The sequence below is a fragment of the Pelodiscus sinensis genome, chromosome 10 (genome assembly GCF_049634645.1).
Source record: "Pelodiscus sinensis isolate JC-2024 chromosome 10, ASM4963464v1, whole genome shotgun sequence".
Lineage (NCBI taxonomy): Eukaryota > Metazoa > Chordata > Testudines > Trionychidae > Pelodiscus > Pelodiscus sinensis.
This window is the reverse complement of record NC_134720.1, coordinates 50,337,886-50,357,278: the sequence shown is the minus strand read 5'-3', so window position 1 is coordinate 50,357,278 and position 19,393 is coordinate 50,337,886. Positions and strand designations below refer to the sequence as shown.

At 55.8% G+C, this 19,393-nt stretch overlaps 1 protein-coding gene across 4 annotated transcripts in view; it reads left to right on the top strand.

Annotated features, from left to right (window-relative positions):
• Positions 1-12,321, top strand: part of B3GNT7 (UDP-GlcNAc:betaGal beta-1,3-N-acetylglucosaminyltransferase 7) — a 34,037-nt gene extending 21,716 nt beyond the window's left edge. Inside the window, exon 2 of one of the 4 annotated variants that reach the window (XM_025189556.2) lies at positions 7,138-12,321. In XM_025189556.2, coding sequence (XP_025045341.2) covers positions 7,138-8,326 — 1,189 coding nt within the window. In that variant the 3' untranslated portion in view covers positions 8,327-12,321. The remainder of the gene's footprint in view (positions 1-7,137) is intronic. The other 3 variants (XM_075938159.1, XM_025189566.2, XM_075938158.1) reach the window with 3 other exon arrangements.
• Positions 12,322-19,393: the final 7,072 nt, after the last annotated feature.

Sequence of the window (19,393 nt, the reverse complement as noted above, 5' to 3'; positions counted from 1 at the left end):
GGCCACTTTTCTTTTTGTTTCAACTTAAAATATGAGTGGGGAGTGGAGTGGATTCTTTTTTTTTTTAATGTCAGTTTAAAAAAACCTCTAAAACCAATTTAAGTGGAAATGGAATTTGATCTTTTGAACTGACATTTTGACATAACATATTGCTCTGATCTGCCTTTTTTCCCTCCTGCATGGAAAATGGTGAAACAAAATGACACTTTAAGGTGCTTGGAAATTAATGTTTATGTTGCCACTGATGGTAAAAAAATAGAAAATATTCATTGGAATTGACATTGCAAAAAAATTTGGCTTTGATTAAATCCTGCTTTTCACCAAGAAAACTTTCTGTCTTCCCTGTTGTAATACAGGTTGGACCGTCCTGGTCTGACACCCCTGAGACCTGACAGGTCCTGGATGAGGGATTTTGCCAAACCAGGGGAGGTCATATCTGGCCCCCCTGCTACCCACCCCCCCAGCTCTGCCCGGCTGCTGGTCTCCCATCCACTCCCCTCTTCTGCTGGTCTCTCCCACCTTCCCTGCCGGACTCCCCGCCCCATTGGGCAGCCCAGCTGTGGAATGCTGGGTTCTCACCCCACCACACGGTCCTGGCCATGCACTGGACTCTCATAAACTTGGGGTCAGCTGGGGTGACCAGGCTCCAGGGCTCCTATCCACCAGTCCTTCACCAGGACTCCCTGGTCCTGGACCATCTGTGGTCCTCCCGGACCATGGATGTTGCTGGCCCAAAGAGTCCCGGTACAGAGAGGTTCCACCTGTAGACCGTTGCTTTGTCTCCGATATTTTATGTGGTGAGGATTAAACCAGTTAAAACTTCTTAAATAACTTACCAGATAAAAATGTCAATTGTCTTTACACATACCCTGGAGTGTAGCTGTCTTTGTGTCATAGAATCCTAGAGCTGGAAGAGACCTCAGGAGTCATCAAGTCCAGCCGCCTACCCAAGGCAGGACCAATCCCAACTCAATCAACCCAGCCAAGGCTTTGTCAAGCCAAGACTTAAAAACCTCTAGGCATGGAGATTCCACCACCTCCCTAGGTAACCTATCCCAGTGCTTCCCACCCTCCTAGCAAAATAGTTTTTCCTAATATCCAACATAGACCTCTCCCGCTGTAACTTGAGACCATTGCTCCTTGTTCTGCCATCTGTCACCACTGAGAACAGCCTTTCTCCATCCTCTTTGGAACCCCCCTTCAGGAAGTTGAAGGCTGCTCTCAAATCCCCCCTCGCTCTTCGCTTCTGCAGACTAAACAAACCCAAATCCCTCAGTCTCTCCCCATAGGTCATGCGCTCCAGCCCCCGAATCATTTTGGTCGCCCTCCGCTGAACCCTCTCCAATGCGTCCACATCCTTTCTATAGTGGGGGGCCCAGAACTGGACACAATATTCCAGATTTGGCCTCACCAGAGCCGAAAAAAAAGGGGAATAATCACTTCTCTGGATCTGCTGGCAATGCTCCTCCTAATGCACCCTAATATGCCATTAGCCTTCTTGGCTACAAGGACACACTGTTGACTCCTATCCAGCTTCTCATCCACTGTAATCCCCAGGTCTTTTTCTGCTGAACTGCTACTTAGCCATTCAGTCTCCAGCCTGTACCAATGCTTGGGATTCTTCCGTCCCAAGGGCAGGACTCTACACTTGTCCTTGTTGAACCTCCTCAGATTTCTTTTGGCACAATTCTCTAATTTGTCCAGGTCATTCTGGACCCCATCCATATCATCCAACATATCTACCTTTCCCCTTAGCTTAGTGTCATCTGCAAACTTGCTGAGGGTGCAACCCATCCCCTCATCCAGGTCATTAATAAAGATATTGAACAAAACCGGTCCTAGAACGGATCCTTAGGGCACTCTGCTAGAAACCAACTGCCAACCTGACATTGAGCCGTTGATCACTACCCGTTGGACCCAACAGTCTAGCCAGCTTTCTATCCATCTTACCGTCCATTTATCCAATCCATACTCCCTTAACTTGCTGGCAAGAATATTGTGGGAGACGGTATCCAAAGCCTTGCTAAAGTCAAGGTATATCACATCCACTGACTTCCCCATGTCCACAGAGCCAGTTAGCTCATCATAGAAGCTAATCAGATTGGTCAGGCACGACTTGCCCTTGGTGAATCCATGTTGACTGTTCCTGATCACTTTCCTCTCTTCCAAGTGCTTCAAAATGGATTCCTTGAGGATCCCCTCCATGATTTTTCTGGGGACTAGGGTAAGGCTGACTGGTCTGTAGTTCCCTGGATTGTCCTCCTTCCCTTTTTTAAAGATGGGCACAACATTTGCCTTTTTCCAATCATCCGGGATCTCTCCTGATCTCCACGAATTTTCAAAGATAATGGCCAAAGGCTCCGCAATGACATTTGCCAACTCCCTCAGTACCCTTGGATGCATTAAACCTGGGCCCATGGCTTTGTGTACGTTTAGCTTTTCTAAATAGTTCCTAAGTTGTTCTTTCCCCACCAAGGGCTGTCCACCTCCTTCCCATACTGCGCTGCCTAGTGCATTTGTCTGGGAGCTGACCTTGTCCTTGAAAACAGAAGCAAAGAAAGCATTGAGTACGTCAGCTTTTCCCATATCATCTGTCACTAGGTTACCTCCCTTATGCAGTAAGAGCCCCACAACTTCTCTGATCACCCTCTTATCGCTAACATACCTGTAGAAACCTTTCTTGTTATCCCTCACATCCCTTGCCAGCTGCAATTCCAATTGCACTTTCGCCTTCCTGATAACTCCCCTGAATTCTCGAGCAATATATTTATACTCCTCCCTTGTCATCTGTCCAAGTTTCCACTTCTTGTAAGCTTCCTTTTTGTGTTTAAGCTCACCAAGAATGTCCCCGGTAAGCCAATCTGGTCGCCTACCATACTTGCTTTTCTTGCTGCGCATCGGGATGGCTTCTTCCTGTGCCTTTAATAAGGCTTCTTTAAAATACTGCCAGCTCTCCTGGACTCCCTTCCCTTTCATGTTAGCATCCCCGGGAATCCTGCCCATCAGTTCTCGGAGGGAGTCAAAGCCTGCTCTTCTGAAGTCCAGGGTGTCTATTTTGCTACTCTCCTTTCTTCCTTTGGTCAGGATCCTGAAATCTACCATCTCATGATCACTGCTTCCCAGTTGTCACCCACCTCTACTTCCCCTACTAGTTCCTCCCTGTTTGTGAGCAGCAGGTCAAGCTGCGCACGGCCCCTGGTTGGTTCCTTTAGCACTTGTACCAAGAAGTTATCCCCAACATTCTCCAAAAACTTCCTGGATTGTCTGTGTACTGCCTTATTGGTCTCCCAATAGCTGTCAGGGTGATTAAAGTCGCTCATGAGAACCAGGGCCTGCGATCTGGAAGCTTCTCTCAGTTGTCCAAAGAAAGCTTTGTCTACCTCATCCACCTGATCCGGCGGTCTATAGCAGACACCAACCACAACATTCCCCCTGTTGCATGCACCTCTAAACTTAACCCATAGACTCTCAACAGTCTTTTCTCCCTCTAAGTACTGGAGCTCCGAGCAATCCTACTGCTCTCTTACATACAATGCAACTCCTCCTCCTTTTCTCCCCTGTCTGTTCTTCCTGAACAATTTATACCCTTCCATGACAGTGTTTCATTCATGCAAGTCATCCCACCACATCTCCGTTATTCCAATCAAATCATGGTTCTTCAGCTAGGCCAGGGCTTCTAATTCTTCCTGTTTGTTTACCAGGCCTCTCGCATTGGTGTACAAAAACCTTAGATACCCAGTTGATCGCCCTGCTTTGTCCATCTGAATCAAGGGTCCTCCTTTGTTGCTCGTTCTGCCTTGTGATTCTTCCTGGCATCCGACTTCTTCACTTACCTCAGGGTTTTGGTCACCATCCCCCAACAAACCTAGTTTAAAGCCCTCCTCACTAGGTTTGCAAGCCTGCCCACGAAGATGCTCCTTCCTCTCTTGGTTAGGTGGATCCCATCTCTTCCTAACAATCCTTGTGCCCGGAACAGAGTCCCATGGTCGAAGAAACCAAAGCCCTCTCTGCGACACCACCTGCGCAACCACGCATTCACTTCCTCAATTCAATGATCCCTACCTGGACCTTTTCCTTCAACTGGATGGATGGACGAGAACCCCACTTGCGCTTCAAATTCCTTGATCCTTCTCCTCAGCGCTACATAATCTACTGTGACCCGCTCAAGGTCATTCTTGGCCGTATCGTTAGTTCCTACATGGAGAAGCAGGACGGGGTAGCGATCCGAAGGTTTAATCACTTTTGGAAGACTCTTGGTCACATCCTGAATGCAAGCTCCCAGTAAGCAGCACACTTCTCGAGATTGCAGGTCTGGACGGCAGATGGATGACTCAGTCCCTCTTAGGAGGGAGTCTCCAACCACCACCTCTCCGTCTTCGTCTTTTGGGGGTGGTGGTCGTGGAACCCCCATCTCTAGGACTACGCATCCCATGCCTTCCTGTAGATGTGTTCCCTTCTGATTTCTTCCCTGAGAGGTTCCTGTCAAAGCATTCTCCACCGCAGTGCCTGTGGAGAGAGCCCGAAAGCGGTTACTTACCCTACAGGAACGGGGGATACCTGAGGTGGGCGCCTTCTCCTTCTAGAGGTTACATGCTGCGTTTTCTTCCTTGTCCTGTACTGCCCAGACTGGCTCTTCAGCCTGCTGTGCCTGTAGGATTAAACGCTGCCTTCTATCGTCTTCATTCTTTCTGATAGAACATAGGGTCGATACTTGAGCTTCCAGTCCTCTCATTTTTTCTTCCAAAATGGCGACCAGCTTGTACTTAGTGCAGATGAAATCCCTTTTTTCTTCTGGGAGGAAAACAAACATGACACAGCATGTGCAGGTAACAGCAGCAGAGCTATCACCATCCATACCTGCCTTCCTCCTGAGAGATTCCTCAGTTGTTATTAAATGCCTCCTTGAAGGGCAGGAGTGTAGTGAAAAGATGTTAAAGAATGGTGATTGTATCTCACCCCCGTCCCAACTCCCTCTCCAAACTCCCTGTTAACAGCTCCTGTTCACAAGTTCTCTGGTCACTGACTCACTCCTTTACAAAGCCCTGGACTGCCTGATAGCCCCTCCCCCTGATTAAATGAATGGAGATGCCTATCTTCTAGAACTGGAAGGGACCTTGAAAGGTCATCGAGTCCAGTCCCCTGCCTTCACAGCAGGACCAAGTACCATTTGATTAAGGCTCAACCAATCAGCAGAGGTTTCTAGATTTCAAACCCTGATTAGAAGCTCACAGCTTCCACATGCCAGCCATAGCACACACTCCATGGAGGGCGAGGAGAAGGGGAAGGGGAAAGAAAAAACAACAACAACCAAACAGCCAAACACAAGCTCAGCACACAGCAAGAAAAACACAAACACACACCACAGACAGACCACTTCCCTTAAGGGTCCTATATTATCTTCCTCCTTTATCTGGAGAACTCCCTCTCCAAATTCCCTGTTCGCAAGCTCTCTAGTCACTGACTCCTTTATAAAGACCTGGGCTGCCAGATAGCACCTCCCCCTGATTAAGACTCAACCAATCAGCAGAGGTTTCTAGATTTCAAACCTTGATTAGAAGCTCACAGCTTCCACCTGTCAGCCATAGCACACAGTCTGGCTGTGTCTACATTTGCAAGATTTAGCGCAAAAGCAGGTACTTTTCTGCAAAATCTTGCCGCCTGTCTACACTGGTCGCGGCCTGTCTACACTGGCCGCAAGAACACTGACGTTCTACTGTATGAAATCAGTGCTTCTTGCGCAAATGCTCTGATGCTCCCGCTCAGGGATAAGTCCTCTTGCGCAAGTGTCCTTGTGCAAGAGGCCAGCGAACATAAGAACATAAGAACGGCTGTACTGGGTCAGACCAAAGGTCCATCTAGCCCAGTATCCTGTCTGCCCACAGTGGCCAGCACCAAGTGCCCCAGAGAGGGTGGACCGAAGACAATGATCAAGCGATTTGTCTCCTGCCATCCCTCTCCAGCCTCTGACAAACAGAGGCCAGGGTCACCATTTCTATCCCCTGGCAAATAGCCTTTTATGGACCTAACCTCCATGAAATTATCCAGCTTCTCTTTAAACTCTGTTATAGTCCTAGCCTTCACAGCCTCCTCTGGCAAGGAGTTCCACAGGTTGACTACACGCTGTGTGAAGAGAACTTTATGTTATTAGTTTTAAACCTGCTACCCATTAATTTCATTTGGTGTCCTCTAGTTCTTCTATTATGGGAACTAATAAATAACTTTTCTTTATCCACCCTCTCCATACCACTCATAATTTTATATACTTCTATCATATCCCCCTTCAGTCTCCTCTTTTCTAAACTGAAAAGTCCCAGTCACTTTAACCTCTCTTCAAAGACAGTATAGACAGGTAACCTCAATTTCTTGCGCAAGAAAGCCCAATGGCTAAAATGGCCATCAGAGCTTTCTTGCGCAAGAGAACGTCTACACTGTCACGGATGCTTTTGCGTAAAAGCAAATCTTTTGCGCAAAGGCACATGCCAGTATAGACTCTCTCTTACTCAAATACTCTAACGCAAACACTCTTGCGTGTATAGAGTATTTGTGCTAAATCTTGCCAGTCTTGATGTAGCCTCTGTGTGTGTGTTGGGGGGGAGGAAGGAGAGGGAGGAAGGGGAAAGAAAAAAAAAACCAAACAGACAAACACAAGCTCAACACACAGCAAGAAAAACACAAACACACACTACAGACAGACCACTTCCCTTAAGGGTGCTGTATTATCTTCCTCCTTTATCTGGAGAACTCCCCCTCCAAACTCCCTGTTAACAGGTCCTGTTCGCAAGCTCCTGTCGTCCCTCCCCACTACTCCCCATCTCACCATTCACGGGCGTTTGTTTTAGTCGTTGGGTGCTTTCCGCCTTCCGGTTTCATTGTGCACCATGGATGTGTGCCTATCACTTGATGGGGACTTATGAGTCCTGGACACCTGCTATTTTTTTCAGTGGATGCTTAAGCCGTACAGCACCCATGGATCTACCTGTCTCTCTGCGTCCTGGTCTTATAGGCATTGTCTGGCATTTCCAGTGGCACCAGTGTGTGTCTGATCATATAAGAGTCTCACAGGGAGAGTGGGGCTGACTTCTGACAGTCCACCCTTGCCAACCTTTTTTGCCTTAACTGTACATCTTGTCTCTCTAGGAAGAAGATGATCTACAAAAGCGTCTGCCTGTCCTTTGTACTGGTGATCATGGTGACAGTGCTGCAGAGGGGCACGGCTCCAAGCCATTTCCTGCCGGGCCAGCCGCAGAAAGAACCCCCCCAGGAGCCCGTGAAAGCTCAGAAGAGAGATGGCGTCTTCTCCAAGACCGGCAACTTCTGGAAGAGCAGGAAGGAGAAGGCCCACCCGGAGGCGGACACCGAGCCCCAGGTGAAATCCTGGGATGTCACCACTACCAACTGCACGGCCAACCAGAACATCAGCAAGATGGACTGGTTTAAAGGGCTAGAGCCCCACTTCCGGCAGTTCCTGCTTTACCGCCACTGCAGGTACTTCCCCATGCTGATCAACCACCCGGAGAAGTGCAGCGGTGACATACATCTGCTGATCGTGGTCAAGTCCATCATCACGCAGCACGACCGGCGGGAGGCCATCCGAAGGACCTGGGGCCAGGAGAAGGAGGTGGATGGGAAAAGGATCAAGACACTTTTCCTGCTGGGCACAGCCTCCAAGGAGGAGGAGAGGGCCAACTACCAGAAGCTGCTGGATTACGAGAACCACATCTACCGGGACATCCTGCAATGGGATTTCTTGGACAGCTTCTTCAACCTCACCCTCAAGGAGGTCCATTTCTTGAAGTGGCTGAACATCTACTGCGACAGCGTTCGCTACATCTTCAAGGGGGATGACGACGTCTTCGTTAGCCCCGGCAACATCCTGGAGTTCCTGGAGAGCAAGAAGGAAGGAGACCTCTTTGTGGGGGACGTCCTGAACAAGGCCAGGCCTATCCGGAAGAAAGAGAACAAGTACTACATCCCCAGTGCCCTCTATAACAAGAGCAACTACCCACCCTACGCGGGGGGTGGAGGTTTCCTCATGGACGGGCCCCTGGCGGTGAAGCTCCACAAGATCTCGGAGACCTTGGAGCTGTATCCCATTGACGACGTCTTCCTGGGGATGTGCCTGGAGATTCTCAAAGTGGCGCCCATCAGACACGAGGGCTTCAAGACCTTTGGCATCGTGAAGAACAAGAACAGCAAGATGAACAAGGAGCCCTGTTTCTTCCGGGACATGATGGTGGTTCACAAACTCTTGCCCACGGAGCTGCTCCAGATGTGGGACTTGGTCCACAGTAACTTAACCTGCTCCAGAAAAGTTAACGTCCTTTAGCGTGGCCTCCCAGAGGAGCCGTGGCTGGAAAGGCTGGAGCAATTGGTACCTTGGCCTGGAGGGCGAGAATAAGGAACCTAGAACCAGATGAAGGCAACAAACTCTGTAGGAGCTATTCCAGAACCTTCCCTTCCAGCGACAAGAGGACAGAGATTGCGTTATGTGGAGGGAAGGTTTCTAATGGGGTATTTTGTACTGTATTTGTGGTTTTTTTGTTTATCTCCAACTGGGTTGGGGATCACGGGAAAAGAAAAGGGAAAATAAGATAGAATGGAGATTATCTTGGGGAAATTTCCAGGTGCCACATTTCAGGAGAGATGTGGACAAATTTTGAAAAAATCCAGGGGAGAGCAACAAAAATGATAAAAAGTCTAGAACACATTACCAGTGAGGGAAGGTTGAAAAAAATGGGGTTTGTTTAGGCTGGAGAAGTCTGAGAGGGGACATGACAGTAGTATTTCAAGTACAGGCAGTCCCCGGGTTACATGGATCCAACTTACATCGGATCCCTACTTACAAATGGGGTGAGGCAACCCCGCACTAGCTGCTTCCCCCCAGCAGACCAGGGAGACGCGAAGCTAGCGTCCCCCCCAGCAGACCAGGGAGACGCGGAGCGGCTTTTCTCAGCAGACACCTCAGCTTGAGAATAAAGGACTGAGGGAAGTGAGGTGTGGGAGAATAAAGCTGAGCTCTGGAGAAATGTTTGGCTAGAGTTTCCCCTACAATATGTACCAGTTCCCACTTACATACAAATTCAACTTAAGAACAAACCTACAGTCCCTATCTTGTACGTAACCCGGGGACTGCCTGTACATAAAAAGTTGTTACAAGGAGGAGGGAGAAAAATTGTTTTTGACCTCTGAGGATAGGACAAGAAGCAAGGGGCTTAAACTGCAGCAAGGGAGTTTTAGGTTGGACATTAGGAAAAACTTCCTCACTGTGATAGAATCATAGAACACTAAAACTGGAAGGGTCCGTGAGAGGTCACTGAGTCCAGTCGCGTACTCTCATGGCAGGACCTGCTACCCTCTAGACCATCCCTGAGAGATGTCTGTCTAACCTGCTCTTAAATATCTCCAGTCAGGGTGGGACTGGAATACATTGCTTAAGGAGGTTGTGGAATCTCCATCACTGGAGATTTTTAAGAGCAGGTTGCAGAAAATCCCATCTTGGATGGTCCAGCTAATCCGGCTGTGAGTGTAGGGGATTGGGCTAGACGACCTCTCAAGCGCTCTTCCTACAATCCCTGGGGTTGTGCAGCCTGGGGTGGGGGTGTGGCAGCATGTGGCACAGGTATTTATTTTGCTGCCTCTTGGAGAAGGAAAGAGAAATCTTCCGTTTGTTTTTCTTGTGTCTGGACTGTTCCAAAGCGAGGCTGGTGGGAGGCCTGGGCTGGGCAGGAGCACATGGTACGTTGGGTGTTCGCGATGGACGGTTGGAGCAGCCCAATGTAGCGATGGGGGGGGGGGGAGTTCACCAGCACCGTGTGGGCAAGCATCTGGGATGGGCTTCCTTCTCTGAAGCTGAAGCAAGTGAGCGGAGCTGGGAGGCCCTGGGGATGGAGGGGCCCCCAGACAGGCTGCAGCCTTCATGCCAGGCCGCCGAAGCACCCGCAGAGCGCAGGCTCATGGAACGCTCAGCTCTGCTCCAGACTGGGGTTTGCTGTTGAGTGGCAGCTGGCTCTGTGGGCACCCATGGGTGTGGTAAGGCCAGGCAGGGGCGGCGGGTACGCTAGGCAGGGGGAGGCGTTGCCTTCCCAAACTACCAGCTTGGCTCCGCCCACACTCCGCCCCCTAGAACGCCTGCTGTAGGCAGTCTGGGGATGGCAGGAGGGCTTAGTGTGCTCCTGGCTCACGAGCTTTGTGGTATCAGCTCTACAGCGGCTCTTCGTTTCCCTCCCTGGGCCAGCGACCAGGCAATGTTGGGGTTCACCCCGGGAGTGCCCATCAGCACCCCAAGAACATGTGGCTTTGACAGGTCACCTGCTAACACTCCAGCAGGCAGCATGGCCCCAGAAAAAGCAACATCCGTGGGCAGAGGTACACGCGGGTCCCCGCACGCCCTCACTTCCCTGCTCCAGTGACACAGCAACGTCTATGCAGCCCTGGGGACGCAAACCTGCCTGTGCACAGACCCATGGTGAGGTGCACGTTATAGAGACGTGCACAGGCCCGGGTCACACATGTTTACACGCCTACCTACACACAGGCATGTTCATGCCCATCCCCTGGTCTCCGCAAAGACACCAGCGTGAGCCTAGCGCCTTGCTGCAGACACCCAAGAACATACCAAGAACATACCAAGACATACCAAGAACATACCAAGACACCCAAGAACATACCAAGACACACACACTGCTGGGCAGGCACGCAGCCCTACCCATGCCCCGAGCCTGCAGCGAGACGTGCCATTTCTCCCTGGTGCGAGCCACTGCAAGGAAGTTACTCATCCTACCTCAAAGGGCTGCGGGGTAGCACCTTTTGAATGTGCCCTGGAAATGTGCCAGTTTCATTCACGCCAAGGCTGTAGGTTCCCCAGACTAGAAAACAAACAAGAAAGGGGGCAAGCCAGCCAAAACAGCCAGCGCCATGCCAGGCCTCACCACTTACCCTCGGCTTGTGCCTGCCTTCTCCGCCGACGCCTCGCACGTTTGGAAAGGGGCGGGGGAGAAGGCGGGAAATCCAGCGCTGTTCATTTGGGAAGTAGACGACCAAGCAGCCAGCCTGCTGGGATTGGGGGGGTGGAAAAGTTTAACTTTGTTACTGTGAACTTTTATTTAATGAGATTGCTGGGGGGGAGAGGGGGAGAAAAGGGGCTGGACATCGTTACACTCCCCCCCCCCCGTGCACGTTTCACTCCCGCTCTGGTGTGCAAGCACGTTGCTCGTTCAGCGGGACTTACAGGCCAGGGCTCATCTCCTCCGCATCTACCCGCAGCGTCCAGAACCCGCCTCACATGAGCGCGACTGACTCTGACATGCCCGTGTGCACACTCTATATGTCTGGGTCCTGTGTCTGTGTCTATTTTTGGTGTCTATGCTAGACAGCTGTATTTCGTGGGCATGTGGAAGGAGATAGTGACACTTCAGGGTTGCGTTTCGCCATGGTGGGAGCTGTGCAGATCCAGGGGGTAGGGTGGAGGATTATTTTAGTTTCTCAATAAAGGTTTGGTTGTTTGTTTTTTTAAAATTGCTGGCGGTCATTCTTAGCAGCTGGGGTTCTGTGGGGGTGAGCCTGTGGGTGAGGCTCAAGGGAGAGAGACTTTTGCCTGAAGTTAGATGATGGCCCTGGAGAACTGATCACCGACCTCTGGTCTTGGCATGGTGATGTTTTGGTTCTGCCCAGGATAGCCTGTCTAGGTTACTCTCTGACCTGGAGGAGTGTGGTGTCCAAGCCCAAGGCCTGGCCAGAGCACCTGAGGCAGGGAGCTCAAAGGACGCCCCCATGCCGCCTTGCTTGGGTCAAAACTTTGAAAGGTGTCATCTGGGATCGGCCCTTGTGCGCCCATACCCCCTCAGACTGCAGTGTAGACATACCCTCCCCTAGCACACAGCGGGACGAATGCGGAATACATTTTATCGGGACCGAAGTCTGTGTGGATGTGCACCAAACACAGGCTGCCAGCTTTGGGTCTCTGCGGGTGCTTTGCCAATCAGCGGGGGGCATTTGAATCTCTCCTGGCTAGTGCCATAGCTGCATGGGGGGGGGGGTTAAGCCAGTTCAGTGATGAGCTGAGCTGCTTTTAAAATGAGTTGGGCCCCCATCCCCCATGTAGACAGGCCTGGTGTTGTACCCTCAGCGCCCGAGGCTGCTCCTGGCGATCGGTAGCTGGGGCAGGGCTGGAAGTTGCTCCCTGCTGCTGCAGCCAACCTGAGGAATCTTTCCCCAGTGCAGTGTCCGTCCCCCCCAGTCCCCTAAATACAGTGCCCCCCTACCCCCCCCCCCATGCTGCTGCTCTAGGTGCATCTTCACTGCGCTCAGCCCGCCCAAAACAATGAGCACGCAGGGTCACCACACATGGCCTCGCAGGGCCCTTGGCTCGGGGCCAAGCCCTGCAGCCAGCTCTGGTTGGGCGCAAGAAGGCAGGCGGGTGCGCCGTGACCGGGGTGGCTTCTAGCAGGCAGCAAATGGCTAGCACGCTGGCACCACCTGCTGGGCAAATGCGCCCCGCGCCTTACTGAGGTCCTACCGCTGTGCCAGCTCGTGCATGGGTCAGCAGCTTGGCCAGGCTCCTTGGACCCACGATGGAGGGTTGCTGCTTTGGGGGTGGAAGCGGCAAGGGCTGGGGGGGAGCAGATGGCAGCACCAGCGGAGAGCTCACGGAACAGGCCACCTCCCCAGAGGCAAGCGCGGCTGAACAGCTGCCCGGCTTGGCTCACTGCTCACTGCCTCAGGGTGGCAGGGCCTGGATGGCCCGCTCAGACCCCTGAGCTGGGGTCCACGCTGCCAGGCAGCTGCTGGGTGGGTGACTGCGCCTCTGTGAGCTGCTGCAAGCGCTTTGCCCTGCCACGGCTCATGCCAGGCCCTTCGGGATGTGTGAAAGCCAGTGCCACAGGCTGCACAGCATGGCAGTGAGACCTACTGGTTAGAGATGGCACTTCCTTACTGTGCCACTGCTTATTTGAGGTGACCTTGGTCAAGTCACTGGCCCATGCGGTGCCTCAGTTTCCCTCTTTGGAAAAAGGAGCGTATGCTACTGACCCAGTGCCCACCTCACCCAGTGTTGGTGTGTGTTATGTGTATGGCACGCGGAGGCCAAGGCCTCTCATGGGTTCAGTGTCACAGAGGGCTCGGAGTTGGACATGGCAGCTTCCTTCGGGGTGCCTCCGGGGGTCGCCCCTCCACGGCGATCAAGCCATGTTCATGAAAGGTGTGAGCAGGCCTTGTGTCTCACCCACAGGGCAGGAAAGGGAAAGCGGGGACCAGGGGCAGAGGAGCGGGGCATGGCGGAGACAACAGAGGGCCCCTTTCAGAGAGCTGGTGACAGCACCAAAGGCAGCAGAATGGTGACCGATGGCAGCGTAGGGAAATGCTAGGGCGGCAAAGACACCATGCGGCTGAACAGAGGCGCTGCCAGGGCCTAGCCTAACACACCACACCACACCCCCCCCCTCCGGGATGGGCAAAAACCCTCCCATGGCACCAGAGATGCTCCAGGACCCCCAACCCCAGTCCCCTTACCCCCCCGCTCTCCATAGCCTGTCTGTGAAACCAGAGCCCTCTCCTGGCCTGCCATCACCCGCCGGCACAACCCCATGGAGGGCAGCGAGCGCTGCAGGCCAGTTTCAGCGCGGGGGGTCAGGGCCGGCCCTAGGCCCACTGGCTTCCCCTCCCCCACCCCGGCAAGGAATAGCTCCGGCGCCCTTCCGGTTTGGGAACCGTCCGAGCACCTCATGTCCTGTCGCAGCGCCGAGGCACGTGTGGCGTGCGACCGAGGCGGGGCTGCGCGCTGGTCACGGGGAGGCCGCTAAATCCCCTCCACCGCTCACCGCTGCACCCTCTCCCCCCTTGCTGGGGCGCATTAAAACATGCAGTATGTGGCCCAGGCCTGCCCACGGCCAAGTGGCATCCCAGGCAGGCGCGTGGGTCACCACCCGCCCCACATCCGGCCTCTGCAAGTGATGGCAGGTCATTTGGGAGCTGTTCATTATTGACGTAACTCACCTCCGCACTGTCCCCGGGCACTAGCTCTGGCCCAGCACCAGGCGCTAGGGTGGGAGGTGGGGAAGGGCCCTTAGCTTGGGTGACCTCTGTTTATGTGTAGGCGCCCCCCCCTCCTCCACCCCATGGGCCAATAAAGCCCTTTCAGTGCGGGCCCTAGACCAAATGGCATCCCGCAATCCCACAGGTTTAAAACTAGGTAGCAGGTTTAAAACTAATAAAAGAAAGTTCTTCACACAGCGTGTAGTCAACCTGTGGAACTCCTTGCCAGAGGAGGCTGTGAAGGCTAGAACTATAACAGCGTTTAAAGAGAAGCTAGATAATTTCATGGAGGTTAGGTCCATAAAAGGCTGTTAGCCAGGGGATAAAATGGTGTCCTTGGCCTCTGTTTGTCAGAGGCTGGAGAGAGATGGCAGGAGACAAATCGCTTGATCATTGTCTTCAGTCCATCCTCTCTGGGGCACCTGGTGCTGGCCACTGTCGGTAGACAGGCTACTGGGCTAGATGGACCTTTGGTCTGACCCAGTCTGGCCATTCTTATGTAGGGCCTTGACCTGCTTCGCTAGCTCCTGAGCTACACACGCACATCACTGCTTGGCCCCGCTGCTGGGCACCTGCAAACAACCCCACAAGTGCCAGGGCCAGGGGGTGACACATTCACACCTTCCTCAGCACCGGGTTCTCCCCCACCCCTCGGCGCAAGCCCTGATTGCCCCCAGCTGCTTTCCACACTGGCCCGCAGCCTGTGAGGAAGCAGGAAGCAATTAGGAGTTGACGGGTTTTCTTGTCACTGAACAGGCGCAGAAAGACAAATACCAAAACTATTCCTTGACGTCAGCGTTGCGCTTGCCGCTGTTATCTGAGTCTTCTGCGGAGTTTATAACCCAGGCACTCGGCTTCCCGCTTTCTCACAATGGGCCCTTTGTGGCGTGGGAGTTGGGTGGCTAGTGAAACGCTTGCGGGGCTGGCAGAGGCGGAAGTTTTGTGGGGCCCCAGCACAGAGCAAAAGGTGTGTGTGTGTGGGGGGGGGTCTCCTTCCACTGACTCCCTCCTGCTCCCATTGTGTACCTTCTGCCTGTGCCCTCCCCACAACCCCACCACCGTACCCCAGTCTGCTCCCCCACCAAGCCCCCCCATGTTTGCACCTTACGGCCCCCACCCACTGGGGCCCCAACACTGAAGAAGCTCTTCTCTCTGCCCCCCCCCCCCGGGCTCCAGGGCCACAGTGGGGTGAGAGCTCCCCTAGCCCTGCGGCTGAGGCAGGGAGCCAAGGGTGCAGCCGGGTGGCCCCCACCTCGTGCGGCCTGGCTCTGCTGCTAGGAATTGGGACGGGGGCTTCCCTCGCCTTCCAGGTGCTTGTGTGCTGGGCACCCATTTTTCTGGCATCCCCCTCTCCCCCCCAGTTGGCTACAGCCTCAGGCATGGTCCCATTGGCTAAGCCGCCAGTGGGTGGAGTAACCCCGCATCAGGCCAGGGCTGTGTGACAGGAGCTGTGGGGTGACATGCTGGTCCCTGAGGGACACACGGCCATGTTGCTTGGCAACTTCAGCCGGGAGGGACCCTGGGGCCCTCGGCCCTACAGGCGGCCGCTCAGGCAGGGCTAACGAGAGCGTTTTGTTCTCCGGACCGGCCACTGGCACCTTTTAAAATCCAAGAGTAAAGCCCCAGACCCGGGTCGTTGGCAGGTGGGAGTGAACCTGGGACGCTAAAGCCACAAGCCGCCACAGCCGGCTCCTAGCGAAGGCTGCAGCGCAGGCCTCACGTGCCCGTCTCAGCGCCTCCGGGCTACACACAGAACGGGACCGTCTCCAGCAAGCGCGAGGACAAGCCCATGTTGAACTTGGCTCGCTGCAGCCTGCCTGACATTCAGCTCCAGCTGAGTCATGCGCCCAGCCCGGCCTCGCCGCGAGGTCCGGGGCAGACGGGACGGCCCCGGCGCTGGCTGCCCCTCGCCAGCCGGCCGGCACAAGGGCGCTGGCCTGGAGCAGGTGGAGCGGGTCAAAAAGCACCAGTGGGCGCTGAAATGGCGCAAGGGGAGTGGGGTTTCTCCCACCTTGTCCAGCACAAAAGTACCTGGGGGGGGCTTTGAAATGGCCCTTTTCAGGGTTGTTAAGCTGAGACCGGAGTCTGGGGGCTGCTGGTTCACCCCGGCCAGGCCCCGCAGGTGCAGTGAGCGACACGCAGCCGGGCCCTCCCCGGCCCCAAAGTGACCTATGGCTGGAGGCTGCCAGTCGGACACCAACCCCAGCAGCCAGGCGGCCCCAGAGCCAGCCTGTTCGGTGCCCACGCCCACCCCTGCTGCTGGCTCGTTCCCGCCAAGACCACGGCTGTCCACGCCCCAGCCAGAGAGCCCACATCCCGAGCCCCTCCCCAAAACCCGCACTCCACAGCAAACCCTGTACCCCGACCGCCTGCCCCAGCCCTGAGCCCCCCCAACCCACACTCCACAGCTCCCCCTGTACCCCGACCGCCTGCCCCAGCCCTGAGCCCCCCCAACCCACACTCCACAGCTCCCCCTGTACCCCGACCGCCTGGCCCAGCCCTGAGCCCCCCCAACCCACACTCCACAGCTCCCCCTGTACCCCGACCGCCTGCCCCAGCCCTGAGCCCCCCCGAACCCACACTCCACAGCTCCCCCTGTACCCCGACCGCCTGCCCCAGCCCTGAGCCCCCCCGAACCCACACTCCACAGCTCCCCCTGTACCCCGACCGCCTGCCCCAGCCCTGAGCCCCCCCGAACCCACACTCCACAGCTCCCCCTGTACCCCGACCGCCTGCCCCAGCCCTGAGCCCCCCCAACCCACACTCCACAGCTCCCCCTGTACCCCGACCGCCTGCCCCAGCCCTGAGCCCCCCCGAACCCACACTCCACAGCTCCCCCTGTACCCCGACCGCCTGCCCCAGCCCTGAGCCCCCCCAACCCACACTCCACAGCTCCCCCTGTACCCCGACCGCCTGCCCCAGTCCTGAGCCCCCCCAACCAACAGCCCACCCTGTACCCCAACCGCCTGCCCCAGCCCTGAGCCCCCCCAACCCACACTCCACAGCTCCCCCTGTACCCCGACCGCCTGCCCCAGTCCTGAGCCCCCCCAACCAACAGCCCACCCTGTACCCCAACCGCCTGCCCCAGCCCTGAGCCCCCCCCGAACCCACACTCCACTGCTCCCTCTGTACCCCGACCGCCTGCCCCAGCCCTGAGCCCCCCCAACCCACACTCCACAGCCCACCCTGTACCCCAACCGCCTGCCCCAGCCCTGAGCCCCCCCAACCCCGCACTCCACAGCTCCCCCTGTACCCTGACCGCCTGCCCCAGCCCTGAGCGCCCCCCAACCCACACTCCCTCCCAGAGCCCCTACCCCTTTTTGAATGCCTGGCCCACAGCCTGGAGCTGCCTCCAAACCTGCCGGTCCCAGACCAGAGCCCGGTGGCAGGGCTGGGGCTGGCGTGAGGGGTGCGGCGGAGCCTCAGAGCAGCGGCAGGGCAGGGAGTGGAGCAAGAGTGCTTGGTCTGTGGGCTTAGCATCCCCATCCGCCCCACTCTTGCCCCACTCCCTGCCCTGCCCCTGAGACAGCTGGGACCCCTAGTGACTCACGGCAGCGGGGCTAAGCCCAGTGTCTGCCCAAGGACCCAGCCTGCTGGCCAGGCACCCAGACACCTGCTCCCAGCACAGTATGGGGCAGGGCCCGCTCCCGCTTCACGTACTCCACCGCCTGCTGCAGCGCCCTGACCTCCTGGGCAGGCAGGCGGGGGGGCCCAAAGGCTGTGACCCAGGGAGGGGCCGGAGACGTGCGGCTGGCAAGCTGGCTGCTGCAAGCAGACACCTCGAGGGAAATGCACGGAGCAGCTTGCAGCAGGGCCGGGGGGACGCGGGCAGGGACGTCGGACACGGCCGGGACCAGGCCCGTCCATCCGGGCACAGCAGCCAGGGCAGAGGGGCCCCAGGAGACAGACACAGCCCTGAACCTGGCCTGGAAACTGGCTGTTTGCGTGACTAGACGGGACTGGAGTGACCAGCCCAGGCAGTGGGTGTGAAGAGCCGTGTGGCCAAACCACGCCCTGCTGTGGCTCCCTGTACCTGTGGACCGGCTTCCCCACCCGGCCTGGGGAAATCCCATATAGACGCGATCGCAAGCCTAATTTGTTTGGTCAAAAATGATGCAGGAAAGCGCTGGGCTCGGCTTACGGTCCGGTCATTGCATTTTACCGATTTTCTTTTTAAGTGGGGCGGCGTGGGGTGTGTGTGTGTGTGTGTGTGTGGCTGGCAAACGTCCGTTCCCAGCAGCAGGACAAATCATTGGTGCCCCGGGACATTTTATGCCCCTTGAGTGTCTGCAGGCCCGGAGCCCCTCAGCGCCCAGTGGCTGCTGTTTGCCGTTCCGGGTCGATGGGCGTGGCGGGACGTGGCAGCCAGCACGTCCCTTGGTCCACGCTGCTTCCTGCAGCTCCTATTGGCTGGGAATGGTGAACAGCAGCCAATGGGAGCTGAGAGGCTAAGGAGGGGGCTGGAATCAAGGGGTCTGAGGCATCCTGGCCCAGACGCCTGTAACCACATCACGGCTGTGCTGGGCTGTATCCTGGAGAAGCAATAAACCCCCTCCGTGCTGTTGAGAGCCGTGCAGGCAGGAGCGCTGATCGCGCCTTCCGCATGGGGTGCAGCTGCCACAGCCGGACTCAGACCACTGCTGAAGGGCTGGCTAGGGAAGGCTAGCCACCTCAGCCCCGCCCCTTCCGGCTGTAGCCCCGCCCCTTCCAAGGGCCTGGCGCTCTCCCCGCCTGCCCACTTCAGTGAAGTCTGTAGACCGCCCTGATCGGGACCCCCCGAGCCTAGTGCCTACAAGGCCCAGCAGCTGGCATGCTGTCTGTGCATGCCACTGAGCCGTGGCATGTGGCACCATCAAGGGACGGTGTACCACTGCATGGCACCTCTCTAGACTTACACTGCTCCCGGCGCAACAGAGGCATCCTGAGTTCAGCACGTGCTGGATTTTGCTCTGTGGTTTCTTTTGGCATCAGCTACTGGCTCAGGCATCAGGAGAACCAGTGAGCATGCTGCACCCATGGGGGCTCAGGAGCGGGACTAGTGCAGAATAAATTTCATTTGCGCCAAAGCATGTGTGGCTGTGCACCACCAGCAGAAACATACTCCCTGCTGGAGTTTCCTGTGCCTGAGAACAGCCAGCCAAACCCGCTTCACCCTTGCAGCTGCGCACAGGGGCCCAGGCACCGGAAAGCACATGGGATCCTGCTGAGCTGAGCCATGCAGGCCGGGTGTCTTTGGTGTCACGTGCTGGCCGGGTTTGTCGCCTCACACGCCTGACGTCACCGGTGTGTGGCCTTGTGGCAGAACCGAGGGCCCCGCCGGCCTGCCCAGCGCAGTGCTGCGGCCGCCATGGTTCCCAGCCACCAC